This window comes from Cricetulus griseus, chromosome 5 (assembly GCF_003668045.3).
Source record: "Cricetulus griseus strain 17A/GY chromosome 5, alternate assembly CriGri-PICRH-1.0, whole genome shotgun sequence".
Taxonomy (NCBI): domain Eukaryota; kingdom Metazoa; phylum Chordata; class Mammalia; order Rodentia; family Cricetidae; genus Cricetulus; species Cricetulus griseus.
The window spans coordinates 73,255,068-73,276,893 of NC_048598.1; the positions used below are offsets into that span (position 1 = coordinate 73,255,068).

The 21,826-nt window shown below is 38.5% G+C and overlaps 1 protein-coding gene across 3 annotated transcripts in view; it reads left to right on the plus strand.

The window, feature by feature from the left end:
- Cntnap5 (contactin associated protein family member 5) overlaps window positions 1-21,826 on the plus strand; it is an 897,862-nt gene that overhangs the window by 754,615 nt on the left and 121,421 nt on the right. For all 3 annotated transcript variants that reach the window (XM_035445443.1, XM_035445444.1, XM_035445445.1), the window contains exons 17-18: window positions 7,606-7,824; window positions 18,130-18,369. In XM_035445443.1, the coding sequence (XP_035301334.1) occupies window positions 7,606-7,824; window positions 18,130-18,369 (459 nt within the window). The remainder of the gene's footprint in view (window positions 1-7,605; window positions 7,825-18,129; window positions 18,370-21,826) is intronic.

A 21,826-nucleotide genomic window follows, 5' to 3' on the forward strand; every position in this document is an offset into this window, starting at 1 on the left:
GTGAGAGACTCTGTTCCAAAAACAAAACAAAACAAAACAAAAAACAAAAACAAACAAACAAACAAACAAAAAACTGGGGTGGAGAATAATTGAGGAGGAACTTGGACATTTACCCAGAGGTCTATGCCTTCAGCTGAGCACATCTTGACCTAGGCGTGTGCTCGCGTGCGCGCGCGCGCGCACACACACACACACACACACACACACACACACACGCATATATGAAGTCACACAATTTCTTGTCTGTCACTTAATAGGAGAGTATAACTAGTCATTAAGAATTCATACCAATTTTTCACCACCTTCTTGTCAGCAGCAGTGTGTGCGTGCAGAGTTAGATGCATGAATTATACCTTTTTAATAGCTCAGAACCCTATATGTGGAATCTGTGCATTAATGATCGTTAAACAAAATGGACCCTAAAGAAATATATATGGAAAGACATTCTACTGTGCGACACTGCATATCAGCATGCTAACAAAAATCATGAAAGCACAAAAAGGAAAAAAAATATAATGATTAATTAATTTTTATGAAACTGGAAAAACAAGCAATGTTTTAGTCTGTTTCAGTAATAATAACTTTAAAAGTCTGTTCATAAACCTGATTATCTGCAAAGTTGTCAATGACTTCACTGAAGTTAATTTCCTGTACTTGCTTTTGTTCAAATGAATCTATAAATTATATTGGCCCATTTATCATCTATTATATTTAGAAGAGAATATTTTTATTTAATTCAATATGATTGTTCTTTTCAATATACTCATAGATATTCAAAATGTTTCAGAAGATTTTTTTCCACACAGGGACAATTTTGTTAAATTCAACCATTTTTTATAATAAACTACCAAAATTATAATACTATCAATATCTTTTAACTGGGATCAAGTCTAGTGATTTCAAAATATCCAAGTAATCAAAAATCTTTCCATCAAATATTTTAATTCAGAATTCATCATAGATTTCTCTCCTATTGGGTAGAAACTGAAGAAAGCTATCAAGGGTTTACAATGGCTGGAGCTCTTTCAATTCATGTGCTGATGCTTGTGTTACTATGTGGACATTCATGTTAGTTTCAGGTTAGAGAAGGAAGTGGAAAACACACAGATGAAAGAAGCTTCTTTGTTTCTCTTCCAAACAATCACACCAACCTAGCTTTGCATGGAGCTAGTGGAGTTGTTCGTATTAACGATTCTCTAGGATATAAACTTTACTATGCAAGAAGTAATAAAATGTACATATGTATATATATATATATATATATATAATATATATATATATATATGGATATATATCTTATTTATCATATATATATATATAGTTAAAATTAACAGTGACTTTAGGGTGTGTGTGTTTGTACATGCATTTGGTAGGGGAGGTTAAATCATTTATGCTCTTTAGAATTACCAGTTAATTGTGATTATGAAACAACACACAAACAAGTCAACAAGAACCAAGTGTACAGCAGTGCAATCAGTTAAGTCCTTACACTGCAAGCATGAGAAGGTGGCTTTTATCCTCAGAACTCAAGTACAAAGTCAAAAGCCAGATTTGGCTTGGTGGTGTGTGCTTATACTTCCAGTCTGAGGGAGACAAAGAGTCCTTTTAGCCAGTGAAAAACTGTCTTAGAAAACATGGGTTGTTGGGAATCCTGAGGAATGACACCAATATTGCCTTCTAGCCTCTCCATGAATGTGCACACACATGAATGAACACTTCTGCTCACATGTGTATTAGCAAATACATAAATAGGCATACACACAGAGATAGATAAACAAACAAACAAATAAATAAATAAATAAATAAATAAATAAATAAAAACATTAAACATATTATAGGTGCTCTTAATGTTGCTTTTGGGTTCTTTACACTAAGTTTACACTCCATTACCTGTACCCTCTTGCTCTTACTCTGTTCATGACCACAGCTTGTTTGAACTTTTCCTTGTGCATTCCTCTACTGTTGTCTAAGTGGACATTTTCCAAAAGATTGAATGAGGGGATTGACCATATCCCAATGATGTAGCTTCATGAGATACACTTGAAATCTAAGCAAACATCTTATCCACAAACTTTGGAAATTTGAGAATTCCCCAACAGAAGACAAGTACATTTGCAGAAGGACACAGCGGAGGGTTTGTGTGGGTCTCCAAAACACGGGGGATCTGCAGTTGCAGACTACACACTGGGAAAAATGTGTCTCCATGTTACTTTTAACTAATTGTCCAAGGACACATGCTACTATTTGGGAAAACTCTTGTGATTTTGGAATAAAATAAAAGTCATTCATTAACTTGGGCAGACTCTGAAAAGCAGGTTAAATAGCAAGCAATCCAGAGTGTGGACATAATAACTCAATGTAAAAGTTATTAAAAAATCAGGCCCTGCAGCCTTTTCATTCATTAAACCTAAAATCAATGTTATGGTATATTATCACAAGATAATCATCAGTGATTGAGTGTTAATTACAGATCAGTGTCCAATTTGTTTGTACTTTGTAGCAGTGTACTGTGCCCTTCAGGCTACATAATTCTTTAAAATTCAATTAAGCATTAAATTTATTTAAAAAAACACACAAATAAAACCTGTAATGTAATTGTTTGATGTTTACTATCATTATACAGTCAAATATTACATTTTAAAACACAAAAAATTGTATTAAATATTTTTAAATGTAAGACCTAAGAATGGAGATGTAGTTAGTTCAGTAAAAGAGTGAAGGACTTGCTATCATACACAAGACGCTGAGTTCAGCGCCTACTAATAGAAAATACAAAAATACTAAAGATAAAGTTAGCAAACTGTAAGGACTCATACTTCCTAAATGTATTAATAATACTGTAGTTGTTACTATTGTTATGAAGGGGAAAGCTCTATCAAGATATCACAACCCTCACCCATCCTAGCATCATAGCTATGGATCCAGTAATATTACTCATTTAAGCAGATGGACTTTTCATGCTAAAGTGTAAATAACAAGAAAGTATACAGACAGGACACTTGGAAAGGAAAAGTCATTCAACAGATTTATGGACTCAGAAGACACACAGTCTCATCCCCAGAGAGTTCTCCTCTTTGCTATCCAAACAGCAGTTTCCATGGTTGATATATCCATTGAATGATATGTTTGCCAGAACAGAACAATATTGTCCTCATCCCTCAAGTGGGGTATGAGTACCTAATGTCTCTTTGTGAAGCTCTGAGCTGAGTGGTGGGAAAAAGTATAGAGCTTGGTCATTAAAGGTTATCTATCCTACAGAGTACAGTTCTAGGAGTAGGGGAGAACATCCAGTGGTCTTTCCTAGGCTTCTTTGATCCTTGGAATCCTTGTCAGACATCCCATACACCAAGGTATCTATAGGCTCTTCCTTTGACAATCTGTCAAAGAGATTGGCGACTTCCTGTTGTTTCATTCATCCCTTAACTCACTGGAAACAAGATCTGGCTTGATAAATGCTACTCAAATGCCCTTAGATTTGAACTGAACAATAAAGGAACAAATCATGAGAAAATATCCCTGTGAGACATTTAAGTGGGAACTTCAGAAAGTCTGGAGTCAAGCCCATGTTGGCTTATGGTACCATCTGCTCATTCATTTTTTTTTTTAATATTCAACTGTGTCTAGTTATCTCTGTTATGTATTCTAGCCACAGTGGCCATGGGGGACTACATAGACTACATGTTATTTGAAGTTGGAGGTAACAGTCAAAAATATAATCTCTACCAGTGATAACACCAAAGGCTAGGTCTTGGATGCCTAAGGTCTAGGCCACAATTTGTGGCCATGTACATGTCTGAGGGCTGTGCTGCCATTGGGGCCATACGAATCTGGGTAGTCAGTGCTGCTACAATGGGCTCTGGTGTCATCCAGGCCCAGGCTGATTCCTAGGGCCATGTCTGGGTCCATGGACTAGCAGTATCCAGCGTATGAGTTGATATGTATGGCCTCTCTTACAACTGTGCAAATCCCCAGAGTCTGGGCAGCCACTTGAGACCATACTGTTGCCCTAGGGCCTTGCTGTCACCAGGGCCATACTGGTTTAAGTAGTGTGTGCTGCCATTGGGGCCACAGTGATATCTGGGCCCTAGCTTCTGTCTGGATCCATGTTTCTGCTACAGCTGGAGTCTTTAATGATGTCCATGGACTTTGTTACTGTAGGGGTTCATAGCAACTATGAATCTTGAAATCTAAGGGCCATGCTGAGCTGGCCCTACCATTCACTGGCCCTGGGATAACTGCCCCTGACTCCTGCTGGACACTATACTAGAACTATACTTCTCCACTTCTCCAGTGGAGAAGTGTCCCCTGCCCTTGGGAGAGATGGCCCCACCCCTCATCATGGGCATAGGAGAAATGGACCCAACAATATGGTCTAAGGAGTGTAAGCTCTGCATCTCAACTGAGATGGGTTGTCCCATTGACATGGACCAACCAGTTTAGCTACAAACCAGACCCACATCCTGGACCTTGGGTTGGCCAACCATAATATCTACCCCATATCTGACCTGCTTAAATGTGTGAAGGGACTAGTTCTGTGGAACAATAATCACAGGATCCCATGACTTGGGGCAGCAGCAGAAGATCAGAGAGGGGTTTTGGTCAGAGTTCAGTGTTCCTGGTGTGCCAGAGGCCTTGAAGCACAGCAATGACTCATTGCAATGAACATTTTGTGGGTGACGCTGATCAAATAAAAGGTATAGTGTGGGACACACCACATCACCAATGCCACTAGAGTGAATGAAGAGATATTGGAAAGATGGGGAATCGAGGTGGTTTTGTTACTGTTGTTTGTTTTGTTTTAATTGTTTTGTGGGGAGGATTCCTTTTGGAGGGAGGCTATAGGAGTGAGAGGTGGATATGGAGGGACTGGGAGGTGAGTGTGATTAGGGTGCATGATGTGAAATTCCCAAAGAACCAATAAAGAACTTTTACAAAAAAAAATTCTGGAAATATATTCCCAGGATTAAATCTTAGTTCTTCTAGCCACTGTAACAGTGTGTGCTCAGTTCCCTCACTGATGAAATAGTCCTGTGTAACAAGGGTGTATTGAGGCACAGCTGCATCAGTGGATAGAAAATTCTTAGCAGTATCTCTGGCTTGTGTGATGCACCTGAAAATATTAGTGTTACTGCTAATATTATTTCACCCATTCTTTAATGTCCAGGAGGAATGGTTTAAATATTATTGGTCTTTGATAATTACTTGAATAGAGATAAGAAGTAATCAAAACACGTAAAACAGTTTTTTACAAGGATCCTAGCATCTAAGTGTAAAAATGAAAAACAACTAAAGAGATCTGCAGCATTTATCACCTTGGCTTTGCTAGTGCTATATACGGATAAGCACAAGACTTGGGCTGGGTTTGTAAATAGTAAGTGAGCATCCTGTACCCAAGCACAGTGTTAGGGTATGGATCTATGATAAATTAAAATTCTGCTACAAAAGTGTTAACCAATTTCCCTAATGCTTCAAGCCTTTAATACAGTTCCTCATATTGTGGAGACCACCAACCTTAAAATTTTTTTCCTTGGTACTTTATAACTGTAATTTTACTACTGTTATGAATCATAATGTAAATATCTCATATGCACTATATCTGATATGTGACCTCTATAAAAGTTTTAATTTAACATCCAAAGGGGTCATAACACACAAGTTGAAAACCACTGTTCTACAGCTTGCAGACTAGTTGGGGAGACAGACAATAGTCAGATCATATGGTAGTATAGGTGGTGCATGTTATAACTAAACTCAGTACAGACAAGAAGCCCAAATTGTTAACAGATTGGGCAAGCACAGCAGAGCATCAAGTCTTCCACAAAGATATATTGTCTGATGGTAACCTTAATATCTTTAAGATAATCTTTAAGGGATAATTTTATCTAAATATTTAATATTTCTCTCCCATATTCTTATGGATCTTTTTCTGGCATACATAGAGAGAGATAGATATGTGAAAGTCAGTCATCTTTCAATAAACATTTGATTTCGAAATGAACAGATTTTCAAGATGGAACTAGTGATCTGAATAAGAAATAAGAAATAGATCTGGCCAGTGGTGGTGAACACCTTTAATCCCAGTGCTGGGGAGGCAGAGGCAAGTGGATCTCTGTGAATTCAAGGCCAGCCTGGTCTATGAAGCAAGTTCCAGCACAACTAGGCCTACACAGAAAATTTCTGTCTCAAAAACAAGTTAAAAAAGAAAGAAAGAGAGGGGGAAACAAGGAAGGAAGGAAGAAGAAGGAAGGAAGGAAGGAAGGAAGGAAGGAAGGGAGGGAGGAAGGAAGGAAGGGAGGGAGGAAGGAAGGGAAAAAAAGAAACCAAGGCTAAAGAGATGGTTTAATGGCTAATAGCACTTGATGTTCTTCAGAGGACACATGTTCAGTTCCTAGCACCTATATCCATCCAAATGTAATGCCAGTTTTAGGGGATCCATCACCCTCTTCTGGCTTCTGTTAATATCAGACATACATGTGGTTTCATAGACATATAGTCAGTTAAAACATACCTGTAAATTTAAATAAATAGTATATCTAAAAGCAATTAAAGTAGAAACAGAAATCAGGGCTGAGAGAATGGTTTAGTTGTCAAGTAATTATTTATGTATGCATGTATGTATGTATGTATTTATTTATTTATTTATTTGTAAGCATGAGTTTGACCCTCAGAGCACATAATCACATATGATAGCATGTATTTGTAATATTGCTATTCACATAAAGAGTCAGAATGATCTCTGGACCTGGCTTGTCAACCAGCCTAGGCTCATCATTAAGCTCCAAGGCTTACTGATGTCCATAATATAATGTTAAAAGAGAGGGACAGAGTCCTGGAAAGTATCCAGCATGGAGAGTGGGGTTCTGAGCAATTTAAGGCAGTTCCAATTTCAGTGTTATTCCCCTGGACAAGCAACTAATATCATCCATGGCATTTTAGTATTTTTAAGATTCAGTTTTTGTTTATGTGTTTGTATATATATGGGTATATATCCCTGTATTTAGGTACCTGTAGACACTAGAGAGCAATCATATCCCCAGAGCTGGAGATTTAGGCTGTCCCATCTGAGTGTTAGGAACTGAGCTCTGATTCTCTGCAAGAGCAACAGATGGTCTTACCCATTGAGACTTCTCTCCAGACTGATTTTGGAAATTTTAGATATGGAAATATGAGTTATTGGGTCACATGCATTGACTTAAATATCCTGGCAAATGGTATTGTTGTTCTAAGGGCATGAGTCCTCTCTCTGCAGCAAGAAGATGCTTAGCTACTTCTTGCATACAGTAGGACATATGAAAAAATGACATAGACCAAGGGAACACAGAGTTTCAGCAGAGATTCAAACAGGCACAAATGTACCTGGTCCCTGGTCCCTGCTGCCTCTATTGAACAACTAGGAACAACTGAAGTGGCAGGGCATAGAACACTTTTGTTTGTAGTCTTTAGAGGTTGATAGTGCTGATGCTGATCCAAGTGTTCCAGAGAGTTCAGTGATGTCCTCACGATATTGATAGAGACTTATAATTCCTTTCCCTAAACATCCTTAATCTGCTTGTGCCTATGACACACTGACAATGACCTTTATCCTTCTTTCTTGTTTGGCAACAGCTCCTTCTGAGGTCACATTTGCCATTGATGTTGGGAACGGCCCTGTTGAACTCCTGGTCCAGTCTCTTTCTCCTCTGAATGACAACCAATGGCATTATATCCGGGCTGAGAGAAACCTCAAGGAGACCTCCCTTCAGGTGGACAACCTTCCACGGAGCACAAGGGAGACCTCAGAGGAAGGCCATTTCCGACTTCAGCTGAATAGCCAGTTGTTTGTAGGTAGGATACATAATAGAGCATATTTGTGCTAAATACATACAAGATAGCCTTGTGTCCTAGCTCAAGGAAAATTCCTAGTATTTTACAACTAGTAAATGAAATATATATATTTTTTACTATTAGTTTAATTTATTAATTGTTTTATTCCACTGGATGACAGTGATACACGCCTTTAATCTCAGCACACAAGGGACAGAGACAGGAAGATCTCTGTGAGATCAAGGCCAACCTGGTCTATTTACAGAGCTACTTCCAGAACAGCTAGGGCTGTTACACAGGGAAACCCAAAGAAAAAAATTGTTTTACTCTAGCTTTGTAGATCATCACAATAAAGTTTGTGCTACTCCTTCACAAATTTAGTGGCTGTCTTTGACTGTTTTGCTACCATTTCTCTTTGTATATATTGTTTTCAGACATCTATGGAGTATTATGTTTTGGGTTATTGTAACAAAAATTTACAGCATAGGCAGAGGTTCCAGTCCATCGCTCCTGATAACTATTGTTAACAGTGTGATGAAATAGCTTTACTAAACTAAAGAAATTCAGTTTTTAGGAGTAGAAATTAGGGAGTGTGCTGGCTGGTTTTATGTCAGAATGACACCAGCTAGGGTCACTTGAAAGAGGACTCTCAACTGAGAAAATGTCTCCATATATTTGGCCCGTAGGGAAGTCTGTAGAGCATTTTCTTAATTAGTGGTTTAATTGAGGGGGACCAGCTATTGTGCATGCTGCCACGGATGTGCTTGTGGTCCTAGATTCTATAGAACTTCAGTATGAGTATAAAGCATACTTGTAGGCAGCCTCTGTATGGTCTCTGCATTAGCTCCTGCTTCCAGATTCTTGCCCTGCTTGAGTTCTTCCCCTTACTTCATTTGGTGACTGGCTGTGATAATGAAGTGTAATCAAAATAAAGCACAGTTCCTCTCCAAGTTGTTTTCAGTCACAGTAATAGAAACCCAAACTAGTGTAAGATGTTACTCATTCCCTCTGTGAGACTCAGCATTAGCACCAATGTTATCTCTGAATAGGTGGCCGCTGACAATGTTTGGAGTGGGTATATTCAAAAGCCTTAGACTGAATTTGGTCATTCTTTTATTTCCCTATATCTCTTCCTCCATGCTCCCTTCCTCATTTCCCCCATCAATAGTCACAGAGGAGCTAATTCTGTTTAAGTAACCTCACCTGATAGTGGAGATAGAAATAGAACTAAGAAAAGTCACTGCTTTTCAAGTTACTTGTGTATGTGTGCATGTGTGTGAGAATGAGTGTGTGTATGCTTTGTGTGTATGTATTTATGTATGTATTCATGTATGTATTATGTGTGTATGGTTGTGCATGTACATGTATTATTATATGTGTGAGGGGGGAAGAGGGACTATTTTTGACATTCTAGTCTAGTACTGATATAAGGCCAGTCTTTGCACTGTTTTCTATCAACACCTACTCTGTATAGCTCACCCCCAGCCACATAACTCCATGTACATTCCATGTGCATTTTGTATTTGCTTCCTTTATATGTGGGCTAATGTAATTTCTATATCTGAAAATATCATCGCTGAAAACATGCTTGCTAAATAAGAAGAGATACTAGAATTTGAGGACATCAAATTTTCATTTTATCACCCACCATATGTATATTTTCATTAGCTGTGTTTTGTACATCCAGTAGAATCTAATATCAAGTGATTAAAAACCTTCTTTTGATTACAGGTCTTTTCCTTAATTAATAACTCCTGTAAGTAATATGATTTACCATTGAAAAAATTTAAATTTATTTTGAGGTTTTAGTTCTATTTAAACATCACATTTTATTTCTTGGAGGATGTTTGCTACTCATCAAGATTTAGTATCTTCTTTTTGGTGGAATCAGTTCAAGTATTTTACAATTTCCATAAATTATACTCCATGTGAAAGTCTAATTTATTTTGAGGCACTATTTATGAATATTTCTGGCTGAAGCAGAATCTAAAGATGGAGGAATAGTTTCTACACAATCTTAGCTACACAACTATCACAAGAGGAAAGATGAGATGAAATGTGTGCAACTTAAAAGGGAAAAGAGGCAGCAGTGGTTTGTGCCAAGTTTTTAACACCAGATATTTAAATTGATCATAAATGCAGTGAGTTGTGTAAGCATGTGGATGGGACTGGGGGAAACATCTTGATAGAGTTGTAGCCAAGATCAATCTATGGAGCATGCTCACTTCTGTTAGGCTTCTCTCCAGTGAGTCCCATCTTAGAATAACTGAGGTTTATTGAGTTTATCTTCATGAAACTCTTTAGTGTTCAGTGACAGTTATGTTTGCAAATGTCATCTGGCCAAAGGCAATTGAAGACACAGCATTTCCATTTTTGTGTATTTCATCTGTGCAGTGAATGAATGATTGAAAGTTTTTGCTTAGTCATTGCCCTAATTTCCTGTAGAGTTTCTGGAATAAAATTTCCCAACAAAAAGAACAGAGAAGAAAGGGCTTATTCAGGTTACAGTAGTTCCGGGTTAGAATCTATCAGTAGGGAAAGTAGAGACAGGAACTCGAAGCAATACTTTACATCCACATTGAAGAACACAGAGCAAATGAATGCATGCATATTCACTCTCAGTTTACCTCCTCCTCTTTTATATAGACTAGCAACTAAAGCCAAAGGATAGTGGCACCTAGGTCCTATCACATGAATTAACTTCATCAAGGTTATCTCCAAAAGACATGCCCACAGGCCATCCTAATTCGAACAGTTCCTCGATGAGACTCCCTTGACAGCTAATTCTCTATTTTGTCAAATTAGCAAAACTAACCATCACAGTTATATTAGTCCAAATGAAAAACTGTGTCCTCCATCACTCAGAAATTTGGAACCATTAGATGCTTATCTTTGGCATGTAGCAGAAAATGCCTTTGTTGGAGTGTTTGTCTTGACTGGGATAGATTGAGTATGGTATGGTTTAAGTGTCAGTATGGATGTGTCTGCCCAGATACCTTTATCCATGGGAGAATTGTAAATCATAGTAGAGTGTTCAGCTGCATTTTGATCACTGGACTTCTGCTGCGATCATGAGTGCTTTCTGTGCACCAGATACAGATGCAGCACATCTTTTAAAATAGGATGCACCTACTGGCACTGCCCTGGTAATTTCAACGTGACAGCATGAAACGTGTTGATCAATGACTCATTACTTGATGGATTCCCAGAATCAATACTGAAACGCAACACTGTTTTGTCACCATGAGAGTTAGGGATATTTGAAACAAGGACATTTTGTCCTATTCATTGATTTAGTAGAATATGGGAAATTTTATAGAATGTAGCTTTGACTATGTAATATGTAGCTGAAGTATAATCAGGACTGTTGACATTTTCATTATTTCTGTTTTGTGAGTTTTACATATGCATATATGTGTGTAGTGTGAATGCATGCTTGCATGTGTGTTAGCAGGAATATTTGGTATCAGGAATATTTCTTGATATCTTTCCATTGCATTACTGGGTCAGTCAATCTCACTTGCTCAACCCCTTATTTGGCTGATGTAGCTACCTAGCTTTCCCCTTGTAGAATGCTGTCTTTGTCTGCCAAGTGATAGATTACAGTCGGTTGCTATAACATGCCTCCCAGCTACTATATGAGTACTGGAGATCTGAACTATTGTCCTCATCCTTGTTCTGTGAGTTAGTATACTGGAAGAGACTTTGGTAGAGATACCTAGCATTAAGTATATGATTTTTTTGCCATAGAATGGAAATGAAGATCAAAACTGACAAATCTACTACTGCCTGCATGCCTCATGCCTGTTTGTGTAGAACAGCAAGGGAAGAGTCTAACTTTTCCCTGCTGGGTGTGGCATCTTCCCAGATATGCTGCAAATGTACAGTATACATGGGTGTAGATGAGCCTGTGAGTCTCACCTTCTGCCATGACCTCCTTCTGCTTATTTCTTTCTTCCATGTAGGTGTTTGAGACAGCTGGTCACATTGTAGTCCTCGTCAGGAAGCAGAGAAAATGCCTGCTGGTGCTTAGATCTCCCTCCCCTTTTTATTCAGTACAGGAAAGCAGCCAATGGGATGGTGCAACCCACATGTAGGGTGGGTCTTCCACCTCAATTTATCAAGTATAGATACTCCATCCTACACATGCCTCAGGCTTGTTTCTTATATGATTCTAGATTTGCCAAATTAACAATTAAGCTCTAGCATGACAGATGTTAAGATTCTGTAGGCTATTTACTGGCTTCAGGCAAAGTAATTTACATAGGAGATAAAGAGATGAATAGAAGAAAAGAGGGGAAGGAAGGATGCAATGTGGTAAAGGAAGAAGGGAAAAGAAGAGGGAGAAAGAGGTATAATTAGATGAGCATAAATACTGGAAAAGATTACTGTATTATTCTTTTAATGGGAGCTGTATTTGGCCCATTCAGTGCTGGCAGCAAAGGAGCTAAAAATGAGAACGTGGGAAAATGGAGTTTCCTGGGTTTGTGTGTGGTTGGAGGGGACAAATGTATAAAGGCATTTCTTTGGAGTCAGTGAATATTTGTCAATTGGTTTTCTAAGGCAGGCTTAGCATTAATAGTTAATTCATACTTAATCCCAGCAACCACCATCCTAACGAGCCCACCTGATACCAAGGCCAAATAAAACATGCAATACCAAATTTCTTCCTGCTACCCCATCCAATCAATGCTCTTTGTTGTAAAAAAAAAAAAAAATCAATGTCAGGGCCAAAAGGACAAATGCATGTGTGTGTCTTTCTTGGTACAGGAAACAAGACTAGAGAGAAGCAGGAGAAAGTGGATTCTTTTTGTTGTGGTATTAACCTCGATTTTTCAGTATAATAGCTTAGCTCACAGATTCAGGGCTCAGAGTCATCTGTGGTGTTGCCTGTCATCAGATCTGATCCCTTTCCCAGTTCTGCCATACAAAGTTTGACTGACTCCTGTTACTAGCTAAGGTGATCATTCTTAAGTTGTGCAGAGCGAAGGGTAACAATACTACTTCCTTTCTCACTGATAATTAGATGAACTTCAGAAATGTGTAGTATAACTCAAGCATGCCTGAAATGGGTTTACTTAAAGGTGATGAAATTAGTTTGATTCTTAAGGAACTTACAGATTGAGACAGACTGTAAAGAAAGGTTGAAAACTAACGATAAAGCCATGTTTTCACTCTTCTAACTGTATAGTAAACAGTGTGAATTTTCCCTTGGAGATGTGAACAACCATCTATTCACTCTAGACAGGGCAAAAATCAGAAACCAAATCAGCAATTCCCCTAAAGTCTGGCTAACTGAGACAGTGAGTTCACTGGTTTCGTATATGACTACGCATGAGGCTTGCTCACAGGAACATGGTGGGGTCAGGTAGCTGCCTCACTGACAGGTCACTCTGGCCTGGAAGATAACTCACAAAAGCTGCATCCTTCCCAGTTCCCAAACCACATACAGGAATCTTGTGGGGGAGAGTGTTCAATCATATCCTGTTCTAACAATTGTTATTACTTATATTGCTGCTGTGGAACATAGGTTTAAGATGTGTTGCATTTATTTCCTCTGTGGAATATTTGTTTGATGATGCAAAGATGTGGTGTCTTCTTTTATGTTGCGTTTGTCTAACGCTGTAAAGCTGTGTTACTTTATCTCTGTACAACACCTGATTGGTTTAATGAAGCGTTGAATGCCCAATAGCTAGGCAGGAGAGGGATAGGTGAGAATGCCAGTCAGAGAGAATAAATAAGAGGAGAAGTCTAGGCTCAAGAGAAGAACAAGAAGGATGAAAAAGGAGAAGGAGAGGGGGATGCCAAGTGCCAGCCACCCAGCCACCCACCCAGCCATCAAGTAAGAAATCTTTCATATATATATATATATATATATATATATATATATATATATATATGTATATATATATATACAAATATATACACATATATATTACATAAAAATAAAAAGCCCAGAGGCAAGACATAATGAAAGAGAAATGGGATAATTTAAGTTAGAAAAGCTGGGTAGAAACAAGTAACGTTAAAACTGGGTGTTCATAAGTAACAATTATCTCTGTGTATTTATTGGGAAGCTAGGTGGCAGGCCCCTAAAGAGTAAAAGTCAACAATTGCATATAGCCTTTGGGAGGGGCTCATGAATGGTGCAAATTTTGTTTATGTCATTTGGTCTTAATGAGTATCTCTAGGAAGGAATGTCATAAATTGGAAAAAAATAGTTACTTAACAAAGGTACGTAAGTCAGATGAAAAATGCAAAGTGACAAATGTATTAGAATGATGGCTGAAATATGTGTGTGCAAAGTCAATAACGCAACCTGCTAAATCTGGGTGAGGTCTGGGCAAGAAGCCAGCAAGGAAGCAGGTACATCACATTTTGTTCTTATTTTTGTTATTTATAATGGAAGACGTACTTGAATTTGTCAAGTACTTTTTTTTCTTTTTAAAAACTGGCAACTTTGGTATGAAAAAAAAATTGGATCAGCAGATACAGGCACTTGCCAAGTCTGACAACCTGAGTTTAATTCCCAGAACCCATAGGGTAGAAGGAGACAACTTACTCTTGCAGGATGTCCTCTAACAATGTGTGTATTTGTGTCTTTCTGTGTTCTTACACATGTATGTTTAGACATGTATTTGTGTTTTCTCTCTTTTCCTGTTTGTGTTGTCTCTGTTGTGTCTATGTTGTATTGCATGTAAATGTATGTGTATAGAAGTGTTTGTGTTTTTATGTATGCATGCTTGTGTTGTCTCTGTATGCAAGTACATGTATGTAGGTACATGTGTTTGTGTTGTCTTCTGAGCATGTCAATTTAAATGTGCATGTGATGTGTGCTTATGTTTGTGTGCTCTATATGTGTATATATATATGTGCTCTATATATATATATATGTGTGTGTGTGTGTGTGTGTGTGTGTGTGTGTGTGTGTGTGTGTGTGTGTGTATGTGTGTGTGTGTGTGTGTAACTTTATGGATGTGTACATGTGTGTATTTTTGTGATGGTATGTACCTTCTTAAAATTATCCAACATGTAGTCTAGTCTGTATATTCCTTATAATAAAAAGTCTATTCTATATTTTTTTCTCCTTTGGAAAAACAACACGCAGCCTGATAAAAGCACAATATTTGTTTACTCTGCAAGGCAGTTGTACAATGCTGTGTGTCATTGTGCTCTGTCAGCATCTGGAAGGGATTGGGCTTCCAGTCTGTGGAAAATTGCACTAAGTTTTCTATGTCTCCACATTGAGAGGTGCATTGTTACCAGAGAAATCACCCTAGCCATGCTTTCATTTATAAACTTGTTGACTAAGCCACACACACAAGAAAATGTGCAATAGATCTTGCAATTGCCACCTCTGCTAGGAGAAAAATGACACTAAGAAGATATATGAAGAGTTATTCAAATCCACGAAGGGGAGAGACTACAGAGTAAAAGAAACAGAACCAAGTGTTAGACTCCATAAATCCTCCCCTCTTTATTGCATATAACCACCAAAAAAGAAATAATGAGCCTTTCTTTGTGATCAGCTTGCATGAGCCATTGATTTATCTGTGGTTAAAGGAGACTTACTCACCGAAATTGAAACAGACAAGAGAGTGCAATTGAGGTTTGGCCTCTTGGCCTGAATTCTCATCACAATTGGAAGCAAAGTCAAGTTTTTTTCATTATTTCAAAATAAGAGACTAGCCTTGTGCCTCAGGAGTGTTTTCTTTTTTAGTTGTTGAATTCAAGCAGTGTCTCATGTGTTTACTGATCTGGTAACAGGTATCTTATTTACTTTTCTATTCCTGTGATAATACATGATGACATAGTACATGCTTAGACTATGTCTGTAGTTACACATGGAAAGAGTCTGTGACAATCATGAAGGGGGCATGGCAACAATCAGGCAGGCATAGCACTGGGGCAGTACCTGAGAGCTTAGGACTTGATAGATAATCATGAGGCAAAGAGACCTAACTGGGGATAGCATATAATTTTGAAACCTCAAAGCTGGCCTCAAGTGACACACCTTCTCCAACAATGCCATACCTCTTAATCCAAACAGTTTCACCAACCAAATGGGGAGCAAACAAGCAAACATGATCTTAAGGAGCTGCTCTCATTCATACATCCATACTTGGGATGGATCAAGGAAGGTAAATTTCTAACCAACTACACTCTAGTTTCCCACAGATCTGCCTGTCTCCACCCCACATCTTACAACACTGTGATTATGGGCATGAACTCATCACCTAGCTTTTTCATAAGTCCTGAAGATCAAACTCAGGCCTCTATGTTTGTGAGGCAAGCACTTTACTCACTGACCTATCTCCACAGTCTCAACTTACAATTTTATTTTCCTTGTTTACATTTATATTTCTTTTCCAAAATGGCAAATTTTGAATGCCTATCTTATCTTTTTTCATAAGAATACTTGCATGTGTAGTTACTTTCTAGACAAAATTAAATAGAGTTGTAGCATAGGCTGTTAATTAAGAATAAGTCTCAGTTAAGGCAGCCTATAAACACAGACAATAATGAAGTGTAGTTTCTACCCTCAGTATTTTTTCCTGCTTCTCCTCCTTCCTTGTTTTTCTCTTCCCTCCTCCTCCTCCTCTTTCTATTTTTCATTAGTACATTAAGGAGTAGGGAGACCTCAAAAACTTGTATTTACTCTCCACTCATCTATGATATAACCTTGAGCTCAAGGGTTGGACACTAAATGCCTGTTCTCTAAAGCTAGAATGGGCCTCTGCCTCTTGTGGGATCACTCAGAATTTTCAGCACAGCACACATACAGGCTAATGGGATTTAGCTGTGCTTTCCAGCTTCTTGTCTCTTAGCACTCATTTGTCTTACAATTTGGAAGAGCTGTGTTTTCTCTGTGAACAAAGCAATGAGGAAGTTTAAATATGCTTAATGCCAAGGGGGGTATTGAAGTCTCTCCTGACACTGTTCTGACATCTCCCTATAATAATTAGATTACAGCCCAAGTCTCAATTTAAGTGGAAAAATATTATCAGCTAAATAGCATTTTATAGATCAACTCTAAGATCAATAAGCAGATAATGTATAATGTACATACTGACTCTAGGCAGTAGATGAACACTCAAGAGAAGGGCCCGGGGGCAGTGGTAACTTTACAGAGGGTATACTCTATGATCTGCAGTAAACTTTGCTATAAAAAAGTGAAATGATAAATGGAATAGCTGATTCATAAACAATTCAGTGCTTAATAGAGCTAGTGAGTGAGTGAAATTAAGGTCTTTTCTTCTTCAATTGCACAGCCCTGTACTACATAGGCATAAAGGAGTATGTTGCATTTTGTCTCTTTTGTTTACCTGACAGCTCTCTTTGAAATTTGCCAGGAGGCACAATCTGACTCTGTGGCTTTTATTTCAGATTAAACACACTATAGTCTGCATTAAAAAATCCATATTTTATTTACATGCAGAGACCATGGTCGTGTGAACCTTCCTTCTTAAGCATCTAAGAAGAACTATGTATCTGGGCATGTTTTTCTTTGAAACAGTGTCTGATAGTTTGTAAGCTGGCCTTGAACTTGCAAAGTAGTCAAAGATGACTTTAACTTCTGATCCTGGGCAGCTTTCACATCCTGAGGGCTGAGATTATTATGTGCACTACCATGCTAATATTTTCAGTGGTGCTAACAATTGAATCAGAGCTTCATGCATTCCATGCAAGCACTCTACCAACAATTACATCCACAGCTCCGACTTCTAGTTTCTTTAAATTCCTTTCTCTCACTGGGATCTTAAAAAGAAGTTCAGGAGTATTGACAGTATCACCCCAGTTAAGTGCTACCCCAAAGATGATGCTCTTAAGTAACACAATGTTGCATGTTGACAGAAATGAAAATGAAATGAAATTACTCTGTAGATGAGCTCCCTTCAGAGAGTAATTAGCACCAAGATAACAAAAGCCAGACAGGTTCAAAAATGAGAGTGAGGAGCTCTTAGCTCCAAAGAACAAAAGGGAGTCATCTGGATCTTACATATTTTCAAGAAGATGGGATTAATCCTACACCAAATGCCCCGATCTACATGGTTTATGTCATCTTTAGCATTCAGTGTTAACTCAAGCCCCACTAGGGTCCTGGCAGTAAGGAAGGAGCACACCTTGTCTGCAGCAAAAAAGGGAAGAGGAAGAGCTGCATGGTCAGAGCAGGTGATCCCATTCTGTCCAGGGAGAGATCCCACAGCAGAATGTGGTCTGACTTCTGGAAGAATGGACTGTTTGAGGTTCTGTGATCTACCAGTTATATCTATGAAATATAGCTATGACACCTTTCTTGTTTTCCCTCTTATTTTTCACCCTTAGGAGGAACGTCATCAAGACAGAAAGGGTTTCTTGGATGCATCCGCTCTTTACACTTGAATGGGCAGAAAGTAGACCTGGAAGAGAGGGCAAAGGTCACCTCTGGAGTCAGACCTGGCTGCCCAGGTCATTGCAGCAGCTATGGAAGCAACTGCCACAATGGGGGCAAGTGTGTGGAAAAACACAGTGGCTACTCCTGTGACTGTACCAACTCACCATATGAAGGACCTTTTTGCCAGAAAGGTAAGCTGTTCATACGTGCCACTACTGTGTCCAGTCCAGTAGCATACACATACCACAGCCAGTAAAACCACACCTGAGGCAATTCATAGCATTGCTCTTGTTTGTGATGTTCCAGTACCCACATGGCATGGTCAATCCAATGATACCGATGCCTTTAAGGCATTCTCCACCATTGTGTCAGTGTGTGGCAATGATCAAACCAACATTGTCCATGTCCTCAAGCCAGATCTTGTATTCTCACGTTTTCCCATATTTAGTCTTTGCTTACCTCATCAACATGACCATATCCTCTGTCATAGTATTGGAGTTGTGTGCTTGCTAGCAGTGCAGTTGTGCTTAGTTATAGTTGAAAATGGACACATCTTCCAAGTTGAGGAAATAGTTGAGGACCAGAAGCTGACCACTTACTAACATTTTAAGTTCCAGTACCTCAATAAGAAAATGTATCAGAAGACCACACAGTCAAGGGCATAGTAAGTTTATAGAAACATTTATGCCATCTTTAAGTTTTTGGAAGAATACATGTCAATAAATAAAAAAATGTTCCTTATAAACTTTATAATTTTTTAACTTTTATTTACAAGAAAGAAGTTTTTTGAGTACCCAATATAAGCAATGTTCAAATAACAGTATTTACTTTAAAATGAAATATTTTAACTTCTGCAGGACCCTGTAATTCTATATGGCACTTACCTATTCATAAAGACACTGTTCTTTTTGGTGTGTGTGTGTGTGTGTGTGTGTGTGTGTGTGTGTGTGTGTGTGTCTGTATTCCTATCTATGTGGGATGTGCATCAATGTACAGACCATTGAACAAATGAGCACATGCTCTGCAGCTGGCATATACCTTGTATTTTGAGGCAGAGTCTCTCACTGCTCTAGAATCTCCAATGAACCAGGCTGACTGGTCAGCAAGCTATGGGTATCTGCCAGACTCTGGATCCCTGACATTGAGATTTCAGCCACTAATTTGCTAGTTATTATTTTTTTAAACTTGGGCTTTGAGGATCAAACTCTAAGTACCAGAACAAAAAAGTCTTCTCTTGATCCTTTAAAAATATTTTTCAAGATCTTCCATCAAGCAATTATTTATTTGATCCAGCTTAATCAAGTTGAAGAGAAAAGCAAGCACCCAGTGTTTTCCTTGAAGGAGTCTATAATTTAACTTCTCCCCTGATTCATTCTGACCTTCTTTGCAGCTAGTTGGGATCATTTGCATGTTACTGTCAAGATGCACAATAAATTCTTTGGGAAAACAAAATATTGGAACAAATATTAGGACCAGCAAGTGTTAAGCCATGCATCAGAGTTTGGAATAAATAAAACAGCCCCAACCAATAGCTCTGCACGGAAGATGAACCTAAGATTTTCTATTGTATTTATTTATTTTGTTGAGGGACTATATGTGCTACAACACACATTTGGACATTAGAGAATAACTTGTGGCCATTGATGCTCTCATTCTACCATGTGGGTCCACAGTTCAAACTCAGATCCTCAGGGATGGTGAAAAAGTGCTTTTCACCTACCGAGATATCTTGCTTGTCACAAAACTTTTATAGATAATGGATAATGAAATTTTAGAAGTTGTACTTGATTACACATGGACTGCAAAAGATCAATCTACTCAATGTTCCAACATGGAATTTGTAGGGACTCAAGAGTCCCAGCCCCTCGCTGACAACATATTGACAGTTGATTTGTTGAGGAAGAGTTGGCTTTCTTTAGGGTTATGACCACTTTTACTGTGCCCATGCTCCCTTGATTGGTCTTACATTCATGCCAATAAAGCCATCATTAACTGGACTCAATAAATAAATAGCACGTAGTTAGGAGGGAATATGTGAGAATGGAAGGAGTTGTAATAAAAATACATTTTATATGTGGCTTAATTTGCTTTTTATTGCTGTGAAAATGCCATGCCAAAAATGACTAGGGGAGGAAAGTGTTTATTTGGCTTACAGGTCACAGTTCAAAATCAGAGTAAGGCAATGCAGGTACTCCAGGAAGAAATTGGAGGCAGAAGACAAAGTAAAATCTACAAAGAATTGCTGCTTACAACCTTACCCCTCATGGCTTGCTCTGCCCATGTCCTTGTACAACCCAGGATCTCTTGCCTAGGAGTTTCTTGTCCTTGTCTGTAGTGGGCTGTGCCATCCCACCCCATATTAATCATTAATAAAGAAAATGACCACACAGATTTTCCTGCATGCCAGTCTGATAGAGGCATTTGCTAATTTAAGTTCCCTCTTCCAAGATCACCCTGGCTTGTGTCAAGTTGACAAAAATTAACCAGGACAGTTGTCCCCTTGTCAACTTGACATACCAATATCTTACTACTGAACCATAACCTTTCCTTTATTGTTTGCCTCTGGGATCTCATATTAATATCAATATTATCCAACTTTTAAAAGCCCCACAGTATAGTGGGAATTTACCAATATGGAGCCAAGTGGAAATATAAGGGTATTTAATAGGGAAAAGCCTTACTTACAGATCAACCTAGCCAGCTGGCATAGCAGCGGTCTGTACAGCAAGCCCAAAAGTGAAACCAAAAGCAAAAACGCAGTGTTGCTCTCAGTCACCCTGACCACGCCCTCGCAAGCATGGTTAGGTACACCTGTAGCCAGCCCCTAAGTAGGCTTGGCTACAGCTTCCCCTACAATTCCCCTTTTAGTCTGAAAGAGGATTAAAACTTAACAGTGTAAAGTATCCAAAATTAACAATCATAAAGGTAAAATATAAGAAGATACAACAATCTGCTTATGTCACATCCTAACTATCTATGTTAACTAAACCCTAAATTCATCTGAGAGAGGTATCCAAGCCTGAACACCTCCTTCCAATCCCAACCATAAACAATAGGAAGCTATCCCTAACTAGGTATATACATTATCCTAAGTGACAACAATGGGGAAAGGGGGCATAGCATCCTCCAAGTTACTTCCTGCTGAAATGGGACGATGATATTCATGTGGGATCCTGTAGGAAGAAAATATTAGTGTAATAAAAGTCTTGAATGTATTGTATCCAGTCCATTTTAGATGGGATTCTCTTGATAGAAGATCTCGCTTGAAATCCTCAACTTGATTGAAGTCAGTATCCAAAGCTTTGGCCAGAGTGTCCGTTGAAATGGAGCAAGTTGGATCCAGTGCAGTTGAGGAGGTGTGGCCCATTTTCTTTCCAGGGTGTCCAGGGATTGCTGTCAGGCAGGTCTTCATTGGCTGTGTGGGACTCAAACATAAACAGTTAGCAGAGAAATATTTGCTTGTGTATGTACACATGCTGGGGAATGCAACCATGAGAGCATAACAATTATGAGAGGGTATATACCTTGAGAGAAATATCCAAGAAGAGACAAAGATAGTCCCCAATTTTTTCTTTTATTCTGTATTACATCAATTGGCTTCTTGATACAATACAGAAACACTAAAGTTTAGTTAAATAACGTGCTTGG